At 42.8% G+C, this 22,220-nt stretch overlaps 1 protein-coding gene across 2 annotated transcripts in view; it reads left to right on the top strand.

Moving 5' to 3' along the window:
* The window catches only part of ATRIP (ATR interacting protein), a 289,338-nt gene that overhangs the window by 69,587 nt on the left and 197,531 nt on the right, over positions 1-22,220 (top strand). For both annotated transcript variants that reach the window (XM_078661380.1, XM_078661379.1), the window contains exons 4-5: positions 2,582-2,752; positions 2,951-3,069. In XM_078661380.1, the coding sequence (XP_078517506.1) occupies positions 2,582-2,752; positions 2,951-3,069 (290 nt within the window). The remainder of the gene's footprint in view (positions 1-2,581; positions 2,753-2,950; positions 3,070-22,220) is intronic.

Here is a 22,220-nt window from a genome sequence, read left to right as displayed (position 1 = left end):
AAGCAACATAAGGGAGGCCGAAGTTTCTGTTCTCGAGCCCCCTTGTCGTGGAACGCCCTACATGATTAACTGAAACTAGAAAACCGATATCTGACCTTCAGGAAAATGCTTAAAACCTAGCTACTTAGACACACTAAGATGTGCTTGATCAACTTTTAGAGAGTTCCTTGTCTTGCTGGTTTGATATTTTTCGATCCTTTTTTTTGGTCTTAGTTTTGTAGCGCCAAGAAACCACTGGTGAACGTGAGCTTTAGGAGGTATTATTAACATACATGAACCATGTATTTTGTTTCACAAAAGTTGAGGGCTCTCGAGGGCACATCTTCCAAAAGTAGTGTTTAGTTTTTATTTAAATCAGCTCATACCTCTACTCAACTTCTTTCATGATTAAACATCTCCTGCACTGACATTCCTTTAGATGTTTGAAGTGAGAAAAGCTAAACCTTTGAAGCAAAAAAGATCAGAAAATCCATTCAACTGTGTGTGAATTATCGACCAAACGGGTTACCACAACGCTCACAACTACACTCTTAGGAAGCCCAGAGTTCATTCTGTGAGGGTAAATGTTACCACTTCAGCCCTATGACAGAATTTCCTCCATTGATGAGTTCTGCAACGTTGCCTTCTGGAGGTCCATCCCGTTTACCAGACATTATTGGTTGTAGTTCAGATTTAGGGCAAATATTTCATCTTTACAACACCGGTTTGCTCTTTGTATTTGTATTCTTCCAAATGTTACTACTTTTTCTGCTGTTTTTTTGTGTATTTCATGTTTGTAGTTATTTTCAGTGCACTACTTTGTGTAAATGCCATGATGGAGAAGGAAAACTTAACTTAGTTGTAACTTTAATTCTCCATCATTGGAATCTTCACAGAAGTTCTAAACAGTCCAATGGCAGCAAGATCATTCTTTATATAAGTTCCCGATACCACTGTCACACTGAAGTGAATTATACACAGGCACTGCAGGTCATTGTGGGGAAGTGAAGTTGCTTGTTACCTTATACTTTTTATAAAGCAGCAGCCTCTTCAGTCCTATTTTTGCTTTAACTAGGAACGTTTCTGAATAGGCGATAGGTGGGTAAACCCACCCCTAAAGACGGCTGGTATTTTCCATCTCTAAAGTGATCTCTCCAGTTTCTCTGCTGAAACTAATTTCTATATCTAGAGACTGGCCTAACAAAGGGCAGGCAAAATCCACTTTATCATTTCAAGGCCAACTTGGGAGACAAATAATTAAGACAGCTGTAATCCAAAACCTAGCTGATATTCTGAAATGGTACAGTATGTGTGTTCAGAGTCATACTCTTTCCTATGTATGTAGTGTGTACAGAGCAGCTCCCTTTCCAGTGCACTAAAAAGACTCAGAGTGATGAGTCCATACACTTGTATTGTGGCATAACTAATTGGTGTCCAGATACTTGTGGCACAGGGGCTGAGTAAGAGGCTATCAAAGATTAAGTACTGATGTATTTTCTTAAGGTATTGGAAGATCTTCAGATTTTTCATACCACATGAAAGCTCATTCCAAAGCCGCTTCTACACCACTGGGAGTAATTTTTCTCCCAGGTTGCTTTTGGAAACAGCTGACACTCCCTCAATGTTTAATTCTTCATGCTACACTCCAGTTTATTATTATTTTGTCCAGTAGACGTCCAGGACCATAATTCTTCTGAACCTGCTGGAGCAGATTATCACTAAAGTGTGGAATGCTGGTTCCTGCTACATTGTCATTCCAGGGCTTGGAAGCATGATGAGTCCAACACAAGGAAGCGGAGTGTATTTCTCAAACGTGTGGCAGCTGTCTATTTACATCATAGAAGTACACAAAGTTGATTGTTTTATGTCACATAACACATGGAACTAATGCGTTGATTGAAATAAGATGAAGATCGACAAAACCTTGGACAAAAGGCTTCCTTTGGAATGCTAGAAAATTCAGAAACTAGAAGACTTATAGCAAAGGACAAAGGTTTCCCCATGCCAAAAGTACTTACAAATTCTTAGTAAATTGGCTCACTCAGCTTTCCATGGTGGGTTGAGAATCAAATCTGAACCCAAGGGATTTTATTTTAGGAGACAAAGTAATCATAATTCTCATAATGCCACAGCAGACAGGCACTGGCAGCAAGAGGCACAAGGCAAGTGTGCCACCGGAAAAAGAAGAGCCTGCGCTAAAGGTTCAGAAGAACAAAAGACATGGTAGGAAAAAAGAAGGGGCATGCACATAAGGTATGAATGAGATAGAAGAACTTTGGTTCACCATAGGTTTTCCCCTAAAAACGGAAAGACATTCTTATGATGGAAAAAATAAAGCAATGAGTACTTTGAGTTGAAACTACATAACAGAAGTATTTGAACTGATATTATATCAAAGAATAACTTAGCCTGAAAGGGCCTAAAGTTGAATAGCATTGTTAGTTGAATAGCATTGTTTCCATTGTTCTCACTTCAGCTGTAAAAATACCAGCAGTTAATAATTTAACGAAAATAAGGACTAAGGACATTTTTATGTAATGAATATCTATTCAAACCTTTTATGCCTTTGGTTTACTGTCTTGTTGTATCTGGATATTTACAGCTGAAAGAAGTGCAGGATGAAATCCTGGTAAAAAATGGGGAAATTAAAGTTTTGCGAGAGTCGTTGCGACAAAGTGAGCATGATCAAGAGCATCAGAGAAGATCTTATTTACAACTTGAGAAGGAGAAAGCCCAAGCCCAGAGTGAGAAAGATAAGGAATTTGCTAAAAAGGTACAGCGTGAACATCCTTAACTTGTTAATTTTAATATGTTTTGCTTTTCTTGGCTGGAATGAAAAATGATGAGTGGAGGCTGCCAACGATAGACTGTTTTATTGTTAAAAAAAAAAAAGTCTCTGGCTATGTGGCAACTGTAAACGTTTGTACTACCAAATTGAATATTTTAATGCATCTCTTTTTTTATGTTCTAGTTACAGTCTTTGCAATCTGAGCTTCAGTTCAAAGATGCTGAAATGAATGAAATGAAAACCAGGTTACAGAATTGTGAAAGACTGTCCAGGTCTGCGGCGGCTTCCACTCCCTGTATTAGGTATGAAGCTAGTAGTAAAGTTTGGGGGCAGGTTACATGATCTTTTTCTAGTGTACCCTTCTTGGTGGGTGGCTTCTGCATAAATGCTTGCAGCATGTGCTATATATTCTTCAGAGAGTGATGTGGCTTAATGCATGACAAGGCCTGTTGCTGGATATCTCCTCCCTGAAAATCTTAACTGAGACATAACACATGATTAAAACATTGATTGAAAATATAAATCAAATGACACCTCATACTAAGTAGTTATTTGGTGTTAAATCCCCCTATTTCTTAGACTGTAAGTGGTTAGTGAAGGTGGTACTAAATGCAGCCCTTTTAAATTTGGCCTCATTGAAAAAGTTTTCAGCATTCATATGCCAAATCCTTAAGATGAATTCAGTGAGGCTGTTTCCCCTGTTCAGATTTGTCTTTTACCTGATTATTATCTAGTAAAAATGTTGGTCTGAAATGGGACACAGGATTCTGGTGAGAGGTTTGTGAAGTATTACAACACACTGCAACAAATATTATGGGTAAACTCTCCCCTGATGAGCTATAAATCCATTTCACTCTTTCATTAGACCAGGTGTTCTTCCTGTGGTGTGTAGGGGCAAAGTCACCTTTCTCAGAGAATTGGCTGGTTTACTTGTGGAGTTTAGGTGCCTAAAGGTAGGATAAGGAGAAAATTGGGAGAAAGTTCAATAGAGAGAACCGAATTGCTCAAAGCTGACTCCTCACAATGATATTGTGTGCAAAAAAAGCATTACTATGAAAAGTTGACTGAGGAAGCCACGGTATCTCGCTGTCCAAATTGTTAAAAGAGACCAGGTGACTTCTCTATTATTCATAGTAAGAGAACCTTCCCATCTTCACTAAAAATATTACCTGTATTGGGGAATCCATAGGGGCAGAAGCTGGAAGTTTATTCTTTATGATGTCACTTTATCCTGCTAGATGTGTGGAATATGGCATATGAGTAAATTGGAGTTAACAATATAAACGTGGTGTGATCAGTTGAGAACTGATAACATCCCTTAGGGCACTCTCTTTGGCGGTGAAATCCTCCTCTGTAGTTCAAAAAGCAAACTTAGATGAATTTCAAATTCCGAATTTAATTCAACTAAGGTTGTGCACAGGCCAATACAAACTTTGCAGTAAATTGGAGTTAAGCCAACAGATAGTAATTTGGTTGAGTTTCCATTGGATCCTTATACAGCTGGTTTTGTGACGCCCCAACAATTATTGCAATGGAAGTCAAAATCATCATAAGTTGTAGCCTCGGAACAGGGGTAGCACGTATATTTTTAACACCTGCATTAGTGTCTCCATAGCTCAAAAATGCATTGCTAATGCTAGAGTACCCGAATATTTATAAACTCATTTTCAATGTTATATTAATCGCTAAAGTTATGGAGGCTGTTATCTGTGAACAACTGAAGAAACCTATTGAGTTCCACCAGCTTTCCGGCAGTCATTGGGCTGGATTTCTGCGAGCTAAGGGGATTGACTTAACCTTTGTGGACATCCTCTCAACTCCTCCTGACACAAGATGCGGGCATGGCAGAAGGATTAATATGTTGGAACTACCTCTTTCCTTTAATATTGGAGATTGTTACTTGTTGGTGGAGCAATTTGTGGGATTTGTATGGTTCACTGTAGGAAAGTAGCCCTTTTTGACATAGTCGCCCTCACCTTTTGCCTGGTAACTGATGTGATTTCGAATGGAAGTGCTCTGGGTTCCTGCTAACTAAGTCCCCAGTGCCAGAGCTCTTTCCCAAAACTGTACAATTGTTTCTCTAATTGGTAAAACGTTTAGCACCCTCTGTGGGTCTCTAGTAAATGATACCCCTGGTGCCTAGGGCTAAGGTACTAAAGAGGGTCCCTATAGGGCTGCAGCACTAATTGTGCCATCCTAAGGGACCCCTCCCAAGCACATGCAAGGCTGCCATTGCAGGCTGCGTGTCTTGGTGCAGACAAAAGTGAAAACACATGTCACACCTCCCTGTGTGCTATGTCCCCTAAACTGCATCTGATATTTGTAGGTCACCCCTACAGCAGGCTGGACAGCTCTAAGACAGGGTGCTGAATATTACACGTGAGTGCATACCTGCATGAGCAGACATGCCCCTGTGCTGGGCAGCCCTATGACTGCCAGTGCAAGTGGACAGGGTAGCCATTTTAAAAAGAGGTGCTGTACACTGGTGAAAACGAGTTCCCCCAGCAACATGATGGCTTCACTGAAACAAGCATTTACAATGCAATAGGTCTCGCATTATTAAAGTTTGAGCTATTGGCATTGTAAATGACAATGCTTTTTATTCATTTGCATCGGTGCGTAAACAAGCACTTTGTACTTCTAGTCCATGCTTATGAGAAGCAAGGCTGGCAGTCTCTTTTACTGCCAGCCTTGCTCATCTTAAGCAAGGACTATAAGTGTGTGTTTATGCACCGATTGCAGGTTTTAAAAACAAATTAATAAAAGGCATTGTCATTCACAATGCCAATAGCTCAAACTTTAATAATGCAAGACCTATTGCATTGTAAATGCTGGTTTTTAAAAGTCTGGTTTACACACAGTTTGAGCTTTTTGATTGAAGACCTGTTTTCTACAATGTCTAATGTATAGAGCGGGCTCTAGGTCAGCCCCTTGGTCATGATTGGTTGGTTTTCTTGTCACTCTCCGTTCCCTGCTGCCTATTTGATGGCTTTCTTTCTTACTTCTTGTTTTTATCTAGCCCTCTAAAGTATTTTTTCTTTACATAGTTTTTGATTGGATGACTTGCTTTCTTCCACTACAATTAGAGTATTTTCACTTTGAGCACTCCAAGACAGTGCATCGGTTAACTTGTTAACTTTTCAATCCCTTCTGCTTTATTTATAGGTTTTATTTTTAAAGGCACTAAGCAGATGTACACTGGTTCTGTGCCACTCGCTTTTGCCAAATTTGCTCCTGTTAACTCAACCTTACAACCCACAATCCCTTCTCACTACTGGGTTTTTTTTCTTCATTTGTTAACATTTTTGCAAGAGCCTGGCAGTTCCACACTGCTACAGGCCACTCGTCCCATTTGCTTGTCATTCTGTGTACACTTTAATTTTTTAATTTACCAGTCAGAAATGGCCATTCACCATCTTGTAACAGTAAATATTAAAGTATACAAAAATTATTCTGTGGTGGCAACCATGTGGGAACACTCAAGCGCATGCACAGACAGTCATTACTGAATTATTTTTGTTACATTTTAAAAAGAAATTCCAAGAAGGCCTCCTGTGCATGGGTGCACAAACAGAGTATCATTTTGGAATGATTTTTTAAACGTTAGAAATACAAGATGGCTGCAAACTATGCGAAACCCAACCAGCATTAGCAATTACAAGACGAGACCTATTGGATTTGCCAATGATTGTAAAATATTATAACAGGTGTGATCAAAATGCATATTTAGGGTGAGAGCGGGCTCTAACCTGCCATTGCGTTACTGGCTTCCCATGGCACTATCGCTAAAAGGAAAGAACCCGGTAAGAAGTGCAGTCATGGCGCCGGGTTTTGCAGGTTATGAATCAGAGCACTTCCAGCTCTGGTCTGTAACTCATTTACGACTGAGAACTGTGACTCGAGAGCTCAGTCCCAGATGTATGAGGGGTGTGCGCGGGCACTGCCTGGTAGCAGCTGCTGCTTCAGGTGAAGATGCTGTGTGCCAGCACTGACAGGGAGTGGACCAGTTTGCAAACATAAGCATCTTCGTGACCTCATGTAGATCCCTGGTGATCGCATGTGCCTTAACCCCTTGGGCGCGGCAGCGATTCTACGCCTTTGCGGCCGTTTTGAGGAGTGGGCGGGTTCATGACGGCCCCCAGCCGTAATCAGCACACGAGCACTGTGATGCATGACGGACGGGGGCCGTCATCAGCACGCAAGGGGTTAATGGATAGTTTAGAGGTACCAGATGAAAAGGCTACCAGTCCTTCCAGGGCTCCTGGGTATCATACCAGTTCATTTTTTCCACGCTACCTCCTCACCCCCCAAGTGCAGGGAAAAGCCAAATACTTTACGCAACAATGCATTAGCGAACAAGCACTGGCAAAATCAATAGGTTTCGCCTTTAATAGACCTATTTGCGTTGTCAGTGTTTTTTAAAGAAGTTTCACAGCGACGTGGGCTGCTGAAGAGTGTGCAACAGGTCCCTCAAAAACAAGGAGCATGCCACGGATTGCACAAACGCTACGCTCTGTGTGTGCAAGAAGTGGGTCTTTTGTGCTCAGAGTGGAAAATTCATGTATGCAAAGAGCAATGTTCTGCAGGCCAAACGTGGCGCCACAGAGGCTTGAGCAAATGATTTCAGGCCATCTTGCAGCCATGTAATGATGCCCTGCTATGTTCACTCTGCCCCACGTACCTTTTTCCTGCAGCTGTCTCCACATGACCCCAAATGCCACTCATTTAAGTCTCTGTACTGGTGTGTACTCTGTAAGCAGTGCACGTCTGTGAGCAAACCTAGAGTGTACGTCCACCAAACCACTTATTCTCGTGGGATTTTGGGCACTATAAAAACACAAATTAATAAATAAAAATGTTGCAATATCATGATTCTGCCAGTGTGAGTAGATTGTTTTATTTGCTGTTCCAAGATGCCAGGCGCGACTTAGAGCTGAAAATAATAAAATGAATGTTTACTTGTGAAAACATGCTTTTTGAAAACAGAGCAGCCAGTTCCAGATGGCAGATGCTGGGCTCTGGAACCATGGGGAAACCAGTAGACGTCCAAGCCCTCTTGTTTATGCAAGGAGCATGCTCCCGCTACAAGCCCCAAGGAGCCGCGCGCCCAGCAGGCTGGTTTTATGAGACCTGCTTTGTGCAACACGCCGCGCGCTCTCTCACATGCTGCCTACAAAAACAAGCACAAAATCACCGTTGCGGGCGGGGGCCAAATGAGGAAGTCAGGCATCCTTGCCCGTGACATGGGCGGAGCCTGTGACGTGTCGGAAGAGGCCGGTGTTGCTTGTTGATCCGGGGCTCCCATGAGGAAGGGAGAGCCCCGCGGTAGCGGTGGAAATGCAGAGAAGTCCCGGGTCCCAGGAGGAGGCCCTGGTGAAGTGGAGAGGCTGGGTGTTTTTGGGCATCGCGTTGCTCGGCAGCCCGGTGAGTGGGGCGCGCTAGTGCGCTGACACGTCTTGGGCATGGAAAGTGAAAGTGCCTTGCCTCTCCAGGGGGACAGGAGATGCACATGGCACGCGCGTCCAATTCCCCAGTCCGGCCTGCAGCGTGCGCGTGCCCATCTTCTGTCTCCCTTGAAAGCAAGGCCGACGACTATAGGTCTCGCTGGCGACATCGCTTCGCGATGTCTCACACTGGCGACACCTAAAAAAGGATGTTTGGTATCAAACATCTCCTATTGGGGAAACCCACACTGATCCTAGTGATGGCTTTACCAATGCATGCACCTTAGAGGTGCCCCTGATAACCTACCAGCCTCCTGGACTGGTTCCTGCCAGCCTGTTACCCGAGGCACTGTTCTGACCGCCTAGGCTGAGAGCGTCTGCTCTAAGAAGGCCCAGAACAAAAGCCTGTCTGGGAAGAGGGTGCAACAGCCCCCTCCCACAGGATGACCTGCGGTTTAGCCTCCCCAGGCCGGTAAGCTTCACGAGCTGCTGCCTTTGTAATGCGAGTCTGGCTCCCCTCGCAGGAAAGGAAGCTACTCTTCCCCCCCCTTTGTCCAGGACTCCCTTGACACCTGGACAGTGGGAAAATTAGCTAGTCATGTAGGCGTGCCACCTCCAGGTTAGTACCACCCCAAAGGTGGGCTAGACTGAGGTCGATGCAATGTTTCTGAAGTACCCATCTTTGTGATAGCATAATTCTGGGACAGGGATATACCTACTTCCAACAGGAAGTGGTCATATAGGGGATATAGTTACCCCAAGGGTCAGTAGCCCATTGGCTACTACCCTATACTCCCCTAGATTCAGTATGTAATGAACTACGAAGGAGGACACGAAGGGCCGCAGAAGCCTGAAGAGAGCACCTGACTTGGCACCAGCCCAGCTAACCTGTCTGCCTCTGTTCGTCTAAACTGCGCCAAAGACGTCTTGTCCTCCAGCTGTGTGCCTCCAAAACCTGGGACGACTGCCCACCTTCAATAAAGCCCAAAACCTCCAGAAGAACAGTGGCACTGTTCCCTGCATCCTGCAGAAACTCCAATAGAAAAGACTCTGAGGACTAAAAAACTGGCAAATGAAGCCACCAATTCACCTGACACTCCCAGCCTAGGCCAAAGTTGGCCAACGATATCATCAAGGTCCCCCAGCTCCCCAGAACCCAAGTCCTTTGTGGTTTCACACCTTGTGGACCCACTGACTTCGACTGCAGCCTCTGCACGCATTCATAAAGTCACCTCTGCATCTTTCGACCCCAGACCATGGAGAAGAGGACCAAAGGTGTCCCTACATCCCTGATCACTGCAATGCCTGAGCCCTCCTATTGATTCAGCCCGACTGGCCTTCTAGCCAGAAACTGCAACCTCTTTTGCAGTGACCGATCTCCATAGAATAACATTGGGCTCCGAACACTGTTTTTGACCCTCCACCCGGCCGCCCTTGTACTGCTGGTGGTGTGCTGTTGGTCCTGACTTGGACCTTGCCCACCGCTCACCTTAACTCCTGAATATTGGTTCTGTAAGTCGCTGTATTATACCTGTTTGCAAAACGTGTTCTTCCTTTCATAGGGTAACATTACCAAACTCAAAAATTGCAGAGTTCAGTTTTTGAACTGAAAAAAATTTATATTTTAAATCGTACTTACCTGAACGATTACTCTCTGATGCCTAAACATACATCAAAGATACTTGCTACTTTTTATAAATTGGTGTGGATCTCCTTCTTGAGTTGCGTGTCTCATTTATTGATCGTTGTATTTGCAGATGTCTTGCACTCCTCTCGGTTCAGCCTAAGGCTGCCCGAACAGACTACCCCTAATAGAGCACCTTGGGATAGCTAGATCAAGCCCCTGTCCACTTATAAAGGAACCTCTGGACTCTTTACACTTTATATCAGATCACAGCTTCCTACAATCGCCAAGAGTTCATGGAATTACTTCCCGTCAGATAAGTGGCAAATTATCGGTCTCAGCCAGCACTTCTGATGCACAACTTATCCTAACTGTGGAGTCCCTTCGGGATCCTACATTTCCCCAAACATCCACATACACATTCTGCCTAGGTTGCTTACAAAACATCAATTAAAATATCAGATGCCTTCATATGATGCCCTGTCATTATTATGTGGGGTGATGGGAGTGAATAATGTATTTATAGGCAGCATAGCATAATGATGCTGAATTGTTCAAAGACCAAGATCTTTGCAAGTTCCGTTGCACCTATGTGTTTGGTGTTTCAGTAGCCCACATCACAGTGTAGACAGTTGCATCACACATGAACACCACATCTGAGAGTTAGTCGGTGCTTACAATTTCTAAATAGTTCAGGAACTGCAGAATATTTATTTTGTTCTCTATCAATCTTGGGCAGCCCAGATGGAGGTTATGGTTCTGTCCTAGATAGATTATTGCAGCTCCATTGATGTAGGTTTTCTGAGGTGTGCAAGTTCCTGGCAGCAGAAGTGGGAACTCCAGCAGTGTGTTCAATTTGTAATCATAATCCATGTATTCACGTCTGACTCATCTGCAGTGTTTGAGTGCTGCAAGAGTGAAATACAAGGTACTTTCTATGACTCGCAGAGCTACAGGGAGCAGTAGACCTCAGTATCTTGGGTGTAAACTATAACTCTATCGGCTGCATAGAGGCTAATGTCCTCCCTTTTTTAAAAACTTTTTTTTGTACTAGATCTCGAGTTAGTTTTCTGCATTTTTCTTCACATTGTGGAACAACGTGGCTAATGCAGTATCTGCCACATCAAATATAAGGGTGCACAATTCAAGTCATACTATTGTTTTTGTTACGATCATTCTTGTATCTGCCCTTTATTGTATTTCTTACTATTTTAGAAAGACTCATGGAGGTTGTTCATCAGGTTGGTGCTTTAACTTAATTTATTTATTTATTTATTTAGAAAGTTTTATAGAGCGCGAACAAGACCCTCGCGGATATCGGAGCGCTGTACAAACAGTAAATGTTACTAATATCGAAAATAAGAGCAAATCGAGACATGTGCACAAGACATATAGTATAAACAGCATAAATAGGTGTAGCATCAAAAACGAAAGTGTCTTGGGGGTGGGGGCGCATGAGTGTTTCGACATCAGGTTTCAGTAGATTATAGTCACGTGAACTTGGCCATGAGGATGGCTTTAACTTCCTTTTTAAACAAGGTAGTGGAAGGGTTGAGTCTGGTTTCTGGGGGTAGGGCGTTCCAAATTCTGGGTGCCATCCCAGAGAAGGATCTGTTATAAGTTTTTTTCTTATGGAATTTTTGTGGTTTCAGAAGTAGTTTTGCTGCACTTCTTGAGGATCTGGACCCACCCGAGATCGTCAATTTCTGTGCCAGATAGCTGGGTGACTTGTGATGCAAGGCTCTGTGTGTCATGCAGGCAATTTTCAGCTGGATTCTCGCCTCCAGTGGTAGCCAATACAGGGATTGAAGGTCCGGTGAGATGTGGGAGGTCCGTTTAGATCCGGTTATGAGTCTTGCTGCTGTGTTGATTGATGCTCTGAGTGGTGCTGTTGATGTTTTGGGACAACAACTTACTAGTCCCTACAATGATCTCATGAACAGAAATATGGCTCAAAAGGAGACTGATTTATACAGATTTGGCATGAATACCACTGGCCACCTGCCAATATCCTGACGATAAATTGTGGTGGCTCATTTAACACATTTACCGAGACCACATATTCCTTAATGCTTGTAGGATTTATCAACCATGATATTGACTAACATCAGCATTAACAGCGCCACTCGAACTGACTGTAATTATATCAAAAAGGTCATGAGCCCATCTGCCATTCAAGAATGTCCATAGTGAATAATTCAACAGAGTGCACGCAAGCGCCTGTGAACACATTTACCGAGACAACATATCCCTTAATGCTCTGAAAATGTATTAACCATGAAGTCTTACTAACAGTAGCTTTAATAGCGCCCTTGACTTTAATTATGTTCAAAAGATCACGACATTATTTGCCATCCAATAATGTCCAAAGAGAATAAATTTACATTGATCACGCAAGCTCCACTGCCCTTCGCAGAAATGACTACATTTCCCATGAGCTTGTGTAGTTCAAAACACACTCCACACATGCGAGAGTGCACAGCGTAAGGCAGACTACATTTCCCATGAACTTGGGTAGTTTTAGTGTATGCGTGTTTGACCAATCACGCTCGAGTAAAACGATAAGGAAGTGCTTTCCTTCTCCCGCGGCACCTCCCCAAACAGCCCGGCCGGCTGCCTGAAGTACCGACAGAGAGGTAAGGGTGCAGGAGAGATCCTGATTAACCCATTACTAGTACGCGGGCATAATTGGTAATGTTTTATAACGAGTGAGCGCGCTTCGGTAATGCATTACAGAGAGTGAGCGTGCAATCCATCGGTATGATGTGATTCTATGCGTGCGCCTTAACTAACTCGGTTGGTTGTTTATATTCGGCTCTGCCTTTGTACTAGGAGAAAGGCTTTTATAACAAATGCCAGAATCTGACGACTTTAAGTCCCGTTTTATAAACTGGGGTTGGAGGTATTTAGATCCCATTCACGGTGGCTGTATAAGCAGGATATTAATCCATTCATGGCTATCTGGCAGACTTTTATACAAATATTCCATCCATGATGGTATCGAAGTAAAATTGGAAATCATAAAGAATGTTAAGAAACTTGATTATTGCAAGATCAACAGCCTCTGTGGTGCGCTGGCTAGCAATCTACAGGCTGTGACTCTGACTTAGCCCTACCTGACACAGATGTTTCATTTTGACTTTTCTACATTCTCTGCACTATAGAGCGGTGCTTCATTATTCTGAGCTGTTTGCCAGGTGAGGCGAGGCAATTCCCCTTACAAATTAAGGTGAGCCTTTGATAACTTACACAATGGATTACATACTTGGGTCATTTGACCAAGATGTGGCATAAATTTTATTTTAGCAATGTCTCTTGTGTAGCCCTTACTAATGAAGGTGTTATTGTTTTTTCTATATCTCATTTCTTGTTCATATGTGGACACGCTGGCTAATTTACAATCGGACCCTTTGATCTAAAGGAGGAAAATGGAAGTGTACAGGTGACACTTTTTTTCTGTTCACGAATGTCCTGTTGTACTTATTATTTAATTCACGTAAGCAGTAGCAATTAAGTTTATGGGTCCTGAGGAAGCGGCTGGTACATTATTTAACCATAGTCCGCAGAAACGTGTCGACCAGATTACCCAGTCAGAAGGTATTTGTTGGAACCACCTGACTTTTTTGCACTATTGTTGTTTTTAATGTTGGAGGTGCATGACTCCAGAATAAAGTTAATACTGTATGCACCATCCAATCTTACACCTAACACATTCTTTTTCACTTATTATTTATGCACTGCTCTCAGTTACGAGTGAATAACACCTACCAGACATCCATCCCACACTACTTCTCTCCAACACATATCTACGGGGATAGAGTGGTGGACTAACTACTGTGGAGTAGACCAAATGATGTACTGGGTGCCAAAGAACGAGTAACTGATGGACATTTTTCACAGTGGTTAACTGTCCAATAGTCTGTCTTCTATTTTTAAATCGTTATTAGCAGACACATAGCCAGCTACACACATCAAGTCTTGAGTATATCACTAGACCCACAGTTATTTGTTGTTTTTTATAATCTGCTTGGGGGGTTATAACTGTGCTTTGGTCTTAAAACTTCCCTCAAACCCTCAAGTAATTGTATGTATATTGTAGTGATGTTTTGGGAAGGCCACAGAGAGAAACACATCCGTATTCAACTCTAGGGATAACCAGAGCTTGTACTGAATGTTTGAAGTCATTGTGAGGAAGGAAGGGTTTCAGTTTTCTCAATTTGTTTATCTGGAAATTGGCTCCTTTAGTAGCATTGCTGATATGTTTTTGCATGTTGAGGTTACTGTCTAGAGTGATTCCTAGTGATTTCGCAGAGTCTATGATGGTAGGTTAGACGTTAAACGCTGTGATTTGTTTGACCAACCTTGCATTTTGGGGATTTGGGCCGGAGGAGCTATTAAAAGGAATTCAGTCTTTAGGGAATTCAGTTTGAGATGGTTCTCTGCCAAACAGGCTTGGGTTTTTTTAAGCGCTGAATTAAGAAGTTTGACGTCCTCTAGGGTGTGTATCATCTGCGTACATGTGATATTGCACGTTAGAGGCTTGTAGGATTTCAGTGAGAGGTTCTAGGAAGAGATTAAACAGTGTTGGGGATAGTGCGGATCCTTGCGGGACACCTAAAGATACTGGGACGGGGTTGGACAGGGTGTTATTGACTATGAATTGTTGTGTCCGATTTTGGAGAAATGAGGTGAACCAAGCAAGGACTGACCCAGACAGACCCATTCTGCGTTTTAGGAGGTCTAACAAGTTCTCATGTTTAACCGTATCAAAGGCCGAGGAGAGGTCCAGTAGGATGAGAAGACAGGATCTATTTTGGTCGAGTATTTGCAGCGCGTCGTCAATGATATGTGTCATGGCAGATTCTGTGCTATGGCCTGCATGGAAGCCTGATTGGTGTTTGTTGAGAAGATTAAAGTGCTCAATATGTTTCGTAAGCTGTAGGTGCACGCATTTTTCCAACAGCTTGGCTAAGGTAAGGATATTGGAGATAGGTCGATAGTTGGTAAGGTCAGTAGGATCTGGAGTGGGCTTCTTTAGAATGGGTGAAACCTGGCCTACTTTGAGCGTATCTGGAATACATCCTTGTTGAAGTGAACTGTTAATGATCTTAGACCAGAGGGGTGAAGCAGTGGCGTGAAAACTTTAGTTGCGCTTGCCGGAAGCAGGTCAGAAAGGTGGTTAGCTGGCTTCAGTGCCCTGAGTATTTTGCCTATGGCCTCTTCGGAGTAGGAGGTAAATGATGACCAGACTGCATTATTTTTTGGGTTGGCCTTTGATAGAGGTTGGCATGTGGCGATTTGGGGAGCAGGAGTGATTTGTGTATATGGTCTAGCGTATAAGGATAGATCTTTGAACTTTGAAGTTAATTATTGTCCTGTGTCCAAGTCCTGCCACAATTCGTCATATCCTCTTGTTATTTCCTTACTTAAAGGCCATTCTCTTATGTCGCTCACCCAACCCTCTGGGCTAGGTGATTTGGGGCTTAGCCAGTGTGTTGCCAGTTGTCTTTTAGCTAATTGGAAAGTAAACTCAATAAACTTTCTTCTTATCTTGTTCTTTGAACGGCTAGCTTCTATTCCCAGTTAGTACATTTGAAATGAAATGAGGGTTTTTGTAGAGCGCGTGTATGCACTGGCGCTTAACTATCAAAAATACAGAGTAGGGGAAAAATGCAGCTGGATTATGTACAGTTATAAGCTAAAAACAACCAGGTTTTGAGATCCCGCCTAAACTGAAGTTAATTATTTTGGGTTCGAAGATGTATGGGCATAGAGTTCCATAACTTCGGGGCTAAATATCGGAAGCTTCTGCCTCCCTACTTCAGTGTTCTTATCCTTGGAACTACTAGTAAGGATGCCGAGGCGGAGCGGAGGGCTCTCTCTGGAGCATAACGCTCGACATATTTTCTGATCTGTCCTGGTCCTTTTTCGTGCAGAGCCTTGTGTAAAATACATATGGACTTAAATTGAATCCTAGCTAGGATCGGGAGTCAATGCAGTTGCTCTTGAATTGCATGACTGATGGAGCTAAATTTGGGTAAATTCAGTAATAGTCGCGCAGCTGCATTCTGTAGGGTCTGCAATTTATGTGCGACTCTTTTTTTGGCTCCAAGATAGAGTGAGTTACAATAGTCGATTTTCGACAGAATCAGAGCTGTGACTACCCTTTTCCTGAGGGACATAGGGATGAAAGGTAAGATCTTCCTAAGAATTTTAAGGGTATAGAAACAGGAAGAGGTAATGCCATTAACCTGGTCAGATAGGGAAAGATGGACGAGGCACTGAGCCTCTGTGGTCGACCTTCCCGTTAGACGGCAGCGTGCACGTTACGCAGGCTGCGCCACGTCTACTTATACCGGCTCACGGGGGCCCGTGTGCTAACCTGATGCCGATCGAGATGTCAGACGGCAGTTCCAAGCGGACCTAACTAAGGAAGGGTACCACTCCCTGAATCAGACGGTGAAGATTCTCACCGGCGAACACGTTTCTGGTGACCTTGGGCCATTGGAACGTCCGGCATTAATAACAGTACACCTGTGATGCCAGACTTGGCTCCAGGCAAGGTTGCATCATACAGTCCTGAAGAAGACTGATAGTGCCTCTGTGGTTGACCTTCCCATTAGACGGCAGCGTGCACGTTACGCAGGCTGTGCCACGTCTCTACTTATACCGGCTCACGGGGGCCCGTGTGCTAACCTGATGCTGATCCAGATGTCAGACGGCAGTTCCAAGCGGACCTAATTAAGGAAGGGTACCACTCTCTGAATCAGACGGTGAAGATTCTCACCGGCGAACACGTTTCTGGCGACCTTGGGCCATTGGAACGTCCCACATTAATAACAGTACACCTGTGATGCCAGGCTTGGCTCCAGGCAAGGTTGCATCATACAGTCCTGAAGAAGACTCGCAGCTAAGGCCTGAATTCCTTACAGCATAGTCTAGTCGAAACGTCGACGCTACCTTACAAATCAAGACCTGTACCTGTATTCTTTTTGTCATTACATTTGGAAATTGCATTGTATGCACAACTGAAATTTACAGATTACTTGTAAATAGATTATGGACAGGCTTGTAATGACTGGTCTTTGTTACCAGTACATGTAAATACCAAATCTAATTCTTTTATCCTTTTTGACTTATACTTCCACTTCCCATTATCACTAGCCTCCCCTTTCTTTTCTGCACGCAACCTTTGCTCATTGAAAAGTTTTTGACTTATGCAAAATAAATACCTGTGTATTGATTACAGTATTTTGGTAGCGCTTTTTAATTGTGTGGTCCAGTCCAACCCTGTGCTTACACAAAGGTTTTTGAATGCATAGGAGTACCGGTTTGTTATTGAATTAACGAGGTTGTAGTGCTTTAACACAACCAAAAGTGTAAATTGTGTTCGAGTGTGGTCACGGGCCATTGTCTTCTTTCTCATAAGTAATCCGGTCTTCTGATGTAGCTCCAGTAATTCACCACCCCTTCACCCACAGTCCCACCAGCCTTAAAATAATTTCTTCTGGACCTCCACTCTGCATCTTCTCTATTTTCCAAAGTTTTTTTCTTGTTTATCAGGTCATCCACTGTCTTTTGCAGCAATACTACTGTCTGTTATGTCATAACCTGAGTTTCAACCTCTGCAACCCTTTCAGTTCTATTTTTTCAGACCAGTTCTTACTCGTCTTTTAGTGTGGGTTCACCTTGGTTCTGTTCCTGTTCTTCCTGCGAGTTTGCCGCAGAACGGATCACTTTTTTGTATGTTTGTCTCCCTTTGACTGGCTTTGGGGCACTCTGCAATTTATCCTTCACCATCCTGTCTCCCTTCTACTTTGTTTCTTCTTCATTGCCCAATAGACTCTTCCACACAATCCTCTGATTCGTACCTGTCCGCCCTTTACTCCTATAACACTACAGCACAGCCGTGTCTGCCCTCCCAATCCAATAATGCACAAGTCTCGGGTATGTAGGAAGCTTTGCTATTTAATGACTTATTAATGTCTTATTTTCTGCCATCTCACTTGCATGCCTTTACAATCACATGCAGAGCCTGTGGAAGCCTTTCACCTTCCACTGTATGGTGACATATGTGCTTTCTTACACATATATATATTTTCTTTTCTGAAGCCAGGTTCTGTTGTACAATTCAGTTTCCTCTCTTCTCTTCCACTTTTCCATTCTCCTAATCAAAATTCCTACACTGATATTCTAGTAGGTCCTTCTGAGATGCCTTTAAATCTCCCACCTTACAGCCTCCCTACCCTACCGTTCAGTCCCCACCATGCCAGGTCCAGTAGGCACTGCTGCTTGTTGTACGCTGGCGCCCCAAACCATTTCTTTCTCTGATCTCTCTTTCGTGCAGGCTCTGCTACACTTTCCGTTTTTTCCCCTGGGCACCCATACCAGCACCTTCATGTCCGACTGCTTCAAGGAGCTGGCCAGTTTGATTTGGGCTCTGTCTGGAACAAGGGGCTCCTTTTCAGTCAGTCCGTCATTAATCTTTATTCGGTTTAGAAAAACCATAAAAGATGCACATTAAAACTATACATACTTATTGAGTGGATACAATCAAGAAGTTGTCATTTCCTTGTCTCCCCCGTAATAGTGATAATGTCTAAAATATTGCCTTAAAAATACATAGCAGATTTCTCAATTTGTTAAAGGAAAAGCATACATGTAGATACTAAAACTGTTATGTGGTTTGCTAAAACTATTATGTGGTTTGCGATCATATAGGAGGTATGAGTTCAAGGCAGGAATTAATAATGTACAAGTGCAAAAAGGTGCATGTGTATACTAAAGCAGCAAATAGAATTTAAAACATTTGGAATATAAACTGCACATATAAAAGTTGACATGCCTTTTCACTTACGTATTAGATTGACAGCAAATGGGTTTCTGCTTACACTAAAAACAAGTTTCTTTCTGCGATGTATTGTTTTTTAAAATTCTAATGGCTCCTGAATGTTACCTAATTCCCAAATTTCGACAAATGGGTTTGATCAATTTGTTTTCTGGGAATGGCTTACACTGGACAAAAAAATAGTAAGTGGGAATAGTTTTCTACTGCATTCAGTTGGCATAGAAGGCAATATACCTTCACGGTCATCACTATTTTTGCATGACCATTTTGTTGTATTGTAGTTAACCTGCAAGACGTCGAAACGGAACTTTATGCACAAGGACTTAGCCAATTGCGGTTGAACTTCTCAACAGGAACTGCGATGTTAGCCTACCTATATCGGAACTGAGGTGGATACTATTTTGCATAAAAGCCCCAAATTTTTCTTCAAGATCTTTTTTGAGAAGAATGTTAAAATATTGGGTGCATCCCAACAGTGGTTTACCCCTAGTTTACAGAACCATGATTGCGCATGCCAGCCCACTGAAGGGTAACATGTTGGTCAAGTCTTAAAATCTCAATCAGCCCCTCTTTATAATTTGTGAGTTCTTCTGTGGTCCACAAACTAACCCAGAATAGCAACCGTCTCAATATGGCCTGATGGTCTATGCGCTTAATATTAAGGTCCTGAATGATGGGGATCATGGGTGTACCTACAGGCAGGCGTAATAGCATCCTTAAAACTTGATTTGATCCCCCACGAACATATTCCGCCTAGTGACCCCCCAGAGTTCTGCACCGTAGAGGGTTGTGGATTGAGCCCTATATTTATACCCTGCCTTGGTTACACTATTCTGGTGTTTTTGCAGTATTGGCAAGGTGTTTTGAGTCAAGATAGCCTTGCTTTTTTGTAGGTCCGAATACCAGGTCAGTTTAGTGTCTAATGTAATGCTGAGGTAATTAAAACTGGCCATATGTTCTAGCTTTTGTTTTTGGACTATGATATTTTTCTTAATTGATTTGTGAGGTTTTATGGCTAAATATTTTGTTTTGTTAGAATTTATTTAAAGGCCCTTTAAAACGCAGTATTCACTAAAAGAATCTAATACGTTTTGAAGACCCTTCAGGGTTTGTGATAACAGAATTGTATCATCAGCGAATAATAGAGCCAGTACTGCCACCCCACCTAACTTCGGCGAATCATGTTTACACCCTTAAAGATGAGTCGCAACATTGTTTACATATAATGAAAAGAGGGTGGGTGCCAGCACACATCCCTGCCTTACTCCTCTCCTTATAGGGATTGCCTCAGTGAGTTCACCCCAGGGTCCCCATTTATCTTTAGCATAGTTGTCTTCATGCAATCTGACTATCTGTGTTAGAAGATCATCAGGTACACCCTGATTTTTAAGGGAGTTCCAAAGAGAATCTCTGGGAATAAGATCAAAAGCGGCCTTCAAGCCTATAAAAGCTATGTACAGGTGTACAATGGTATATTTCCAACCTATACAGAGGAGTCTGAAGACCTGATCAGTTGTGCTTGTTCTTGCTCTAAACCCAGCTTGATATTGTGATAAAATATTCTTTCCCTGTATCCAGTTATTACGTTTGGATAACATCTGTTTAGCATAGATCTGCTGTAAAGTGTCGATTAGGCTTATAGGCCTACAGTTAGCAGGGTCTTTTGGGTTTCCCTTTTTAAAAATTGGGATAATTTCAGCCCCTTTCCATGACTCTGGTATTGGGGCTCCTGCTGCCACAGCATTACAAAGATGACTTCTGTAAGGTCCCCATACTGTTTAGTCGTGTCTCAGCAGGTCGCCAGGTATTTTATCATGACCTGGGGCTTTCCCTGGCTTGAGCCGCCACGGTTTCTTCTAAACTAAAAAAGGGGCAACATTTTGTCTGCTTTGAGCGGTTGCTAGATGGCATGTTGTCTTTGATGAATATTTGCTTGTAGGTTGGGTAGTGACCTCTTAGTACAATATCGAAAAATTATCATACCATGTACCTGGGTCCAAAAAGAAATCCATGGTGGTAGTGCCTGTTTTATTACCCTTAGCTAGTAATCTCCAGAAATGTGCCTGGTCCTTATACTTGGCTGCGATGATCATCTCATCCCAGTCTCTTTTTGTTTGTGCTAGTAATTTTTTATATCTGTTCCTTTTATCCCTTAATGCTTTGATGTCGTTAGATCTCACAGCCACTAGTAATTCACTCTTTGCTTTGCGGCACTCACTGTTGTACCGGTTGAGAGTAAGATAGCTGCCCCGGCTGCCTCATGTTCTCTGGGGAGTTTACTCAGAATCTGTTTCAATTTATCTATCATGGTGCACTGGATCTGCACTATAGGAATCTCTTGTGTCGATAGATCTATGTAAGGGGCTAAGACGTCTGAGAAAGTATTATAGATCCTCGTCATAGCTTTACAATTGCCTAAAATAGACTGCCATTTTAGACCTCTGCGATTTATTTCTGATTATCGGTTGGATTGGGATTATAGTGGTAACATTATTTCTCAGGGTCCTGGTCTCAAAGAGGGATCCCACTATTTTTAAACACCGTGGGAAATGGTCACTATCATCTCTGGCTTCTACTTTTAGATCGAGTATATTTGCCCAAGAGTTAACACTGGCCATTATATAGTCAATTCTACTCCTGGTAAGCCCTCTAATAAATGTGTAGGCACTTAATCTATCTGAGGACAGCCTGCCATTGCAGGCCCTAAGTCCCTGCTCTGAAACTAATCGGATCAGTTGTGCTACTGCAGTTGTGCAGGGTAAGGTAGAGCCAGCCTCCTAAGGCGGGACATCATTTGCCATATGCTCCTCCTCCTCCAAAATAGTTTCCAACCCCATAACTGGTTCAAATTTACAGGTAAAATCTCCTCCTACAATTACTGTTGCCCTGGGATCGATAGTACTTAAGAAATTATCAAGTAACTCTATCACTGGAGATTCCTTACTGTAGCTGGTCCTCGTCTGTTATAAATGTTTAGTAAATAGATTTCAGCTTTATTGTGTATTTTTACTTTTACCCCCAAAATGTCAGCTGAAGGAAATTCCAACTGAGATGTTTGGGCCTTTAGGGTAATGTTTACCCATAGTACCAGACCGCCTGATGGTCTGCCTCTCGTTGAGGGAACAGCACTGACACTGAATGTTTTGTAGCCAAGCTTGTACGGGACCCACAGTGCCCAGGTTTCTTGTAACAGGCAGAAGACATTTTGATTTATATACTCCTGCCATTCATAATCTATTAATTTACTTTTCAGCCCTGCTATGTTCCATGATATTAGGTGCTTTTCCAATAGCTGCGTTTCTTCATTCCGGGGTAGTGGGCTGACTGGAACAGAATCTGCCCCGATATCTACCCTATATTCTACAAGACTAGCCTGTTGGTTTAATAGGGGGTCAATTAGAATTGAATTTTCATTGGGCGAGCTTGAGAGACAGACACATCGATCAAGTTTAGGGACCAGCATTGACAGTCAATCACCTGCCTCCCGATTATTTTGCGAAAGACCAGGGTATGGTAATAGTCTGGGAATAGCAGGCT

This window comes from Lissotriton helveticus, chromosome 9 (genome assembly GCF_964261635.1).
Source record: "Lissotriton helveticus chromosome 9, aLisHel1.1, whole genome shotgun sequence".
In the NCBI taxonomy this organism is placed as follows: domain Eukaryota; kingdom Metazoa; phylum Chordata; class Amphibia; order Caudata; family Salamandridae; genus Lissotriton; species Lissotriton helveticus.
This window is presented reverse-complemented; position numbering and strand designations above follow the sequence as displayed.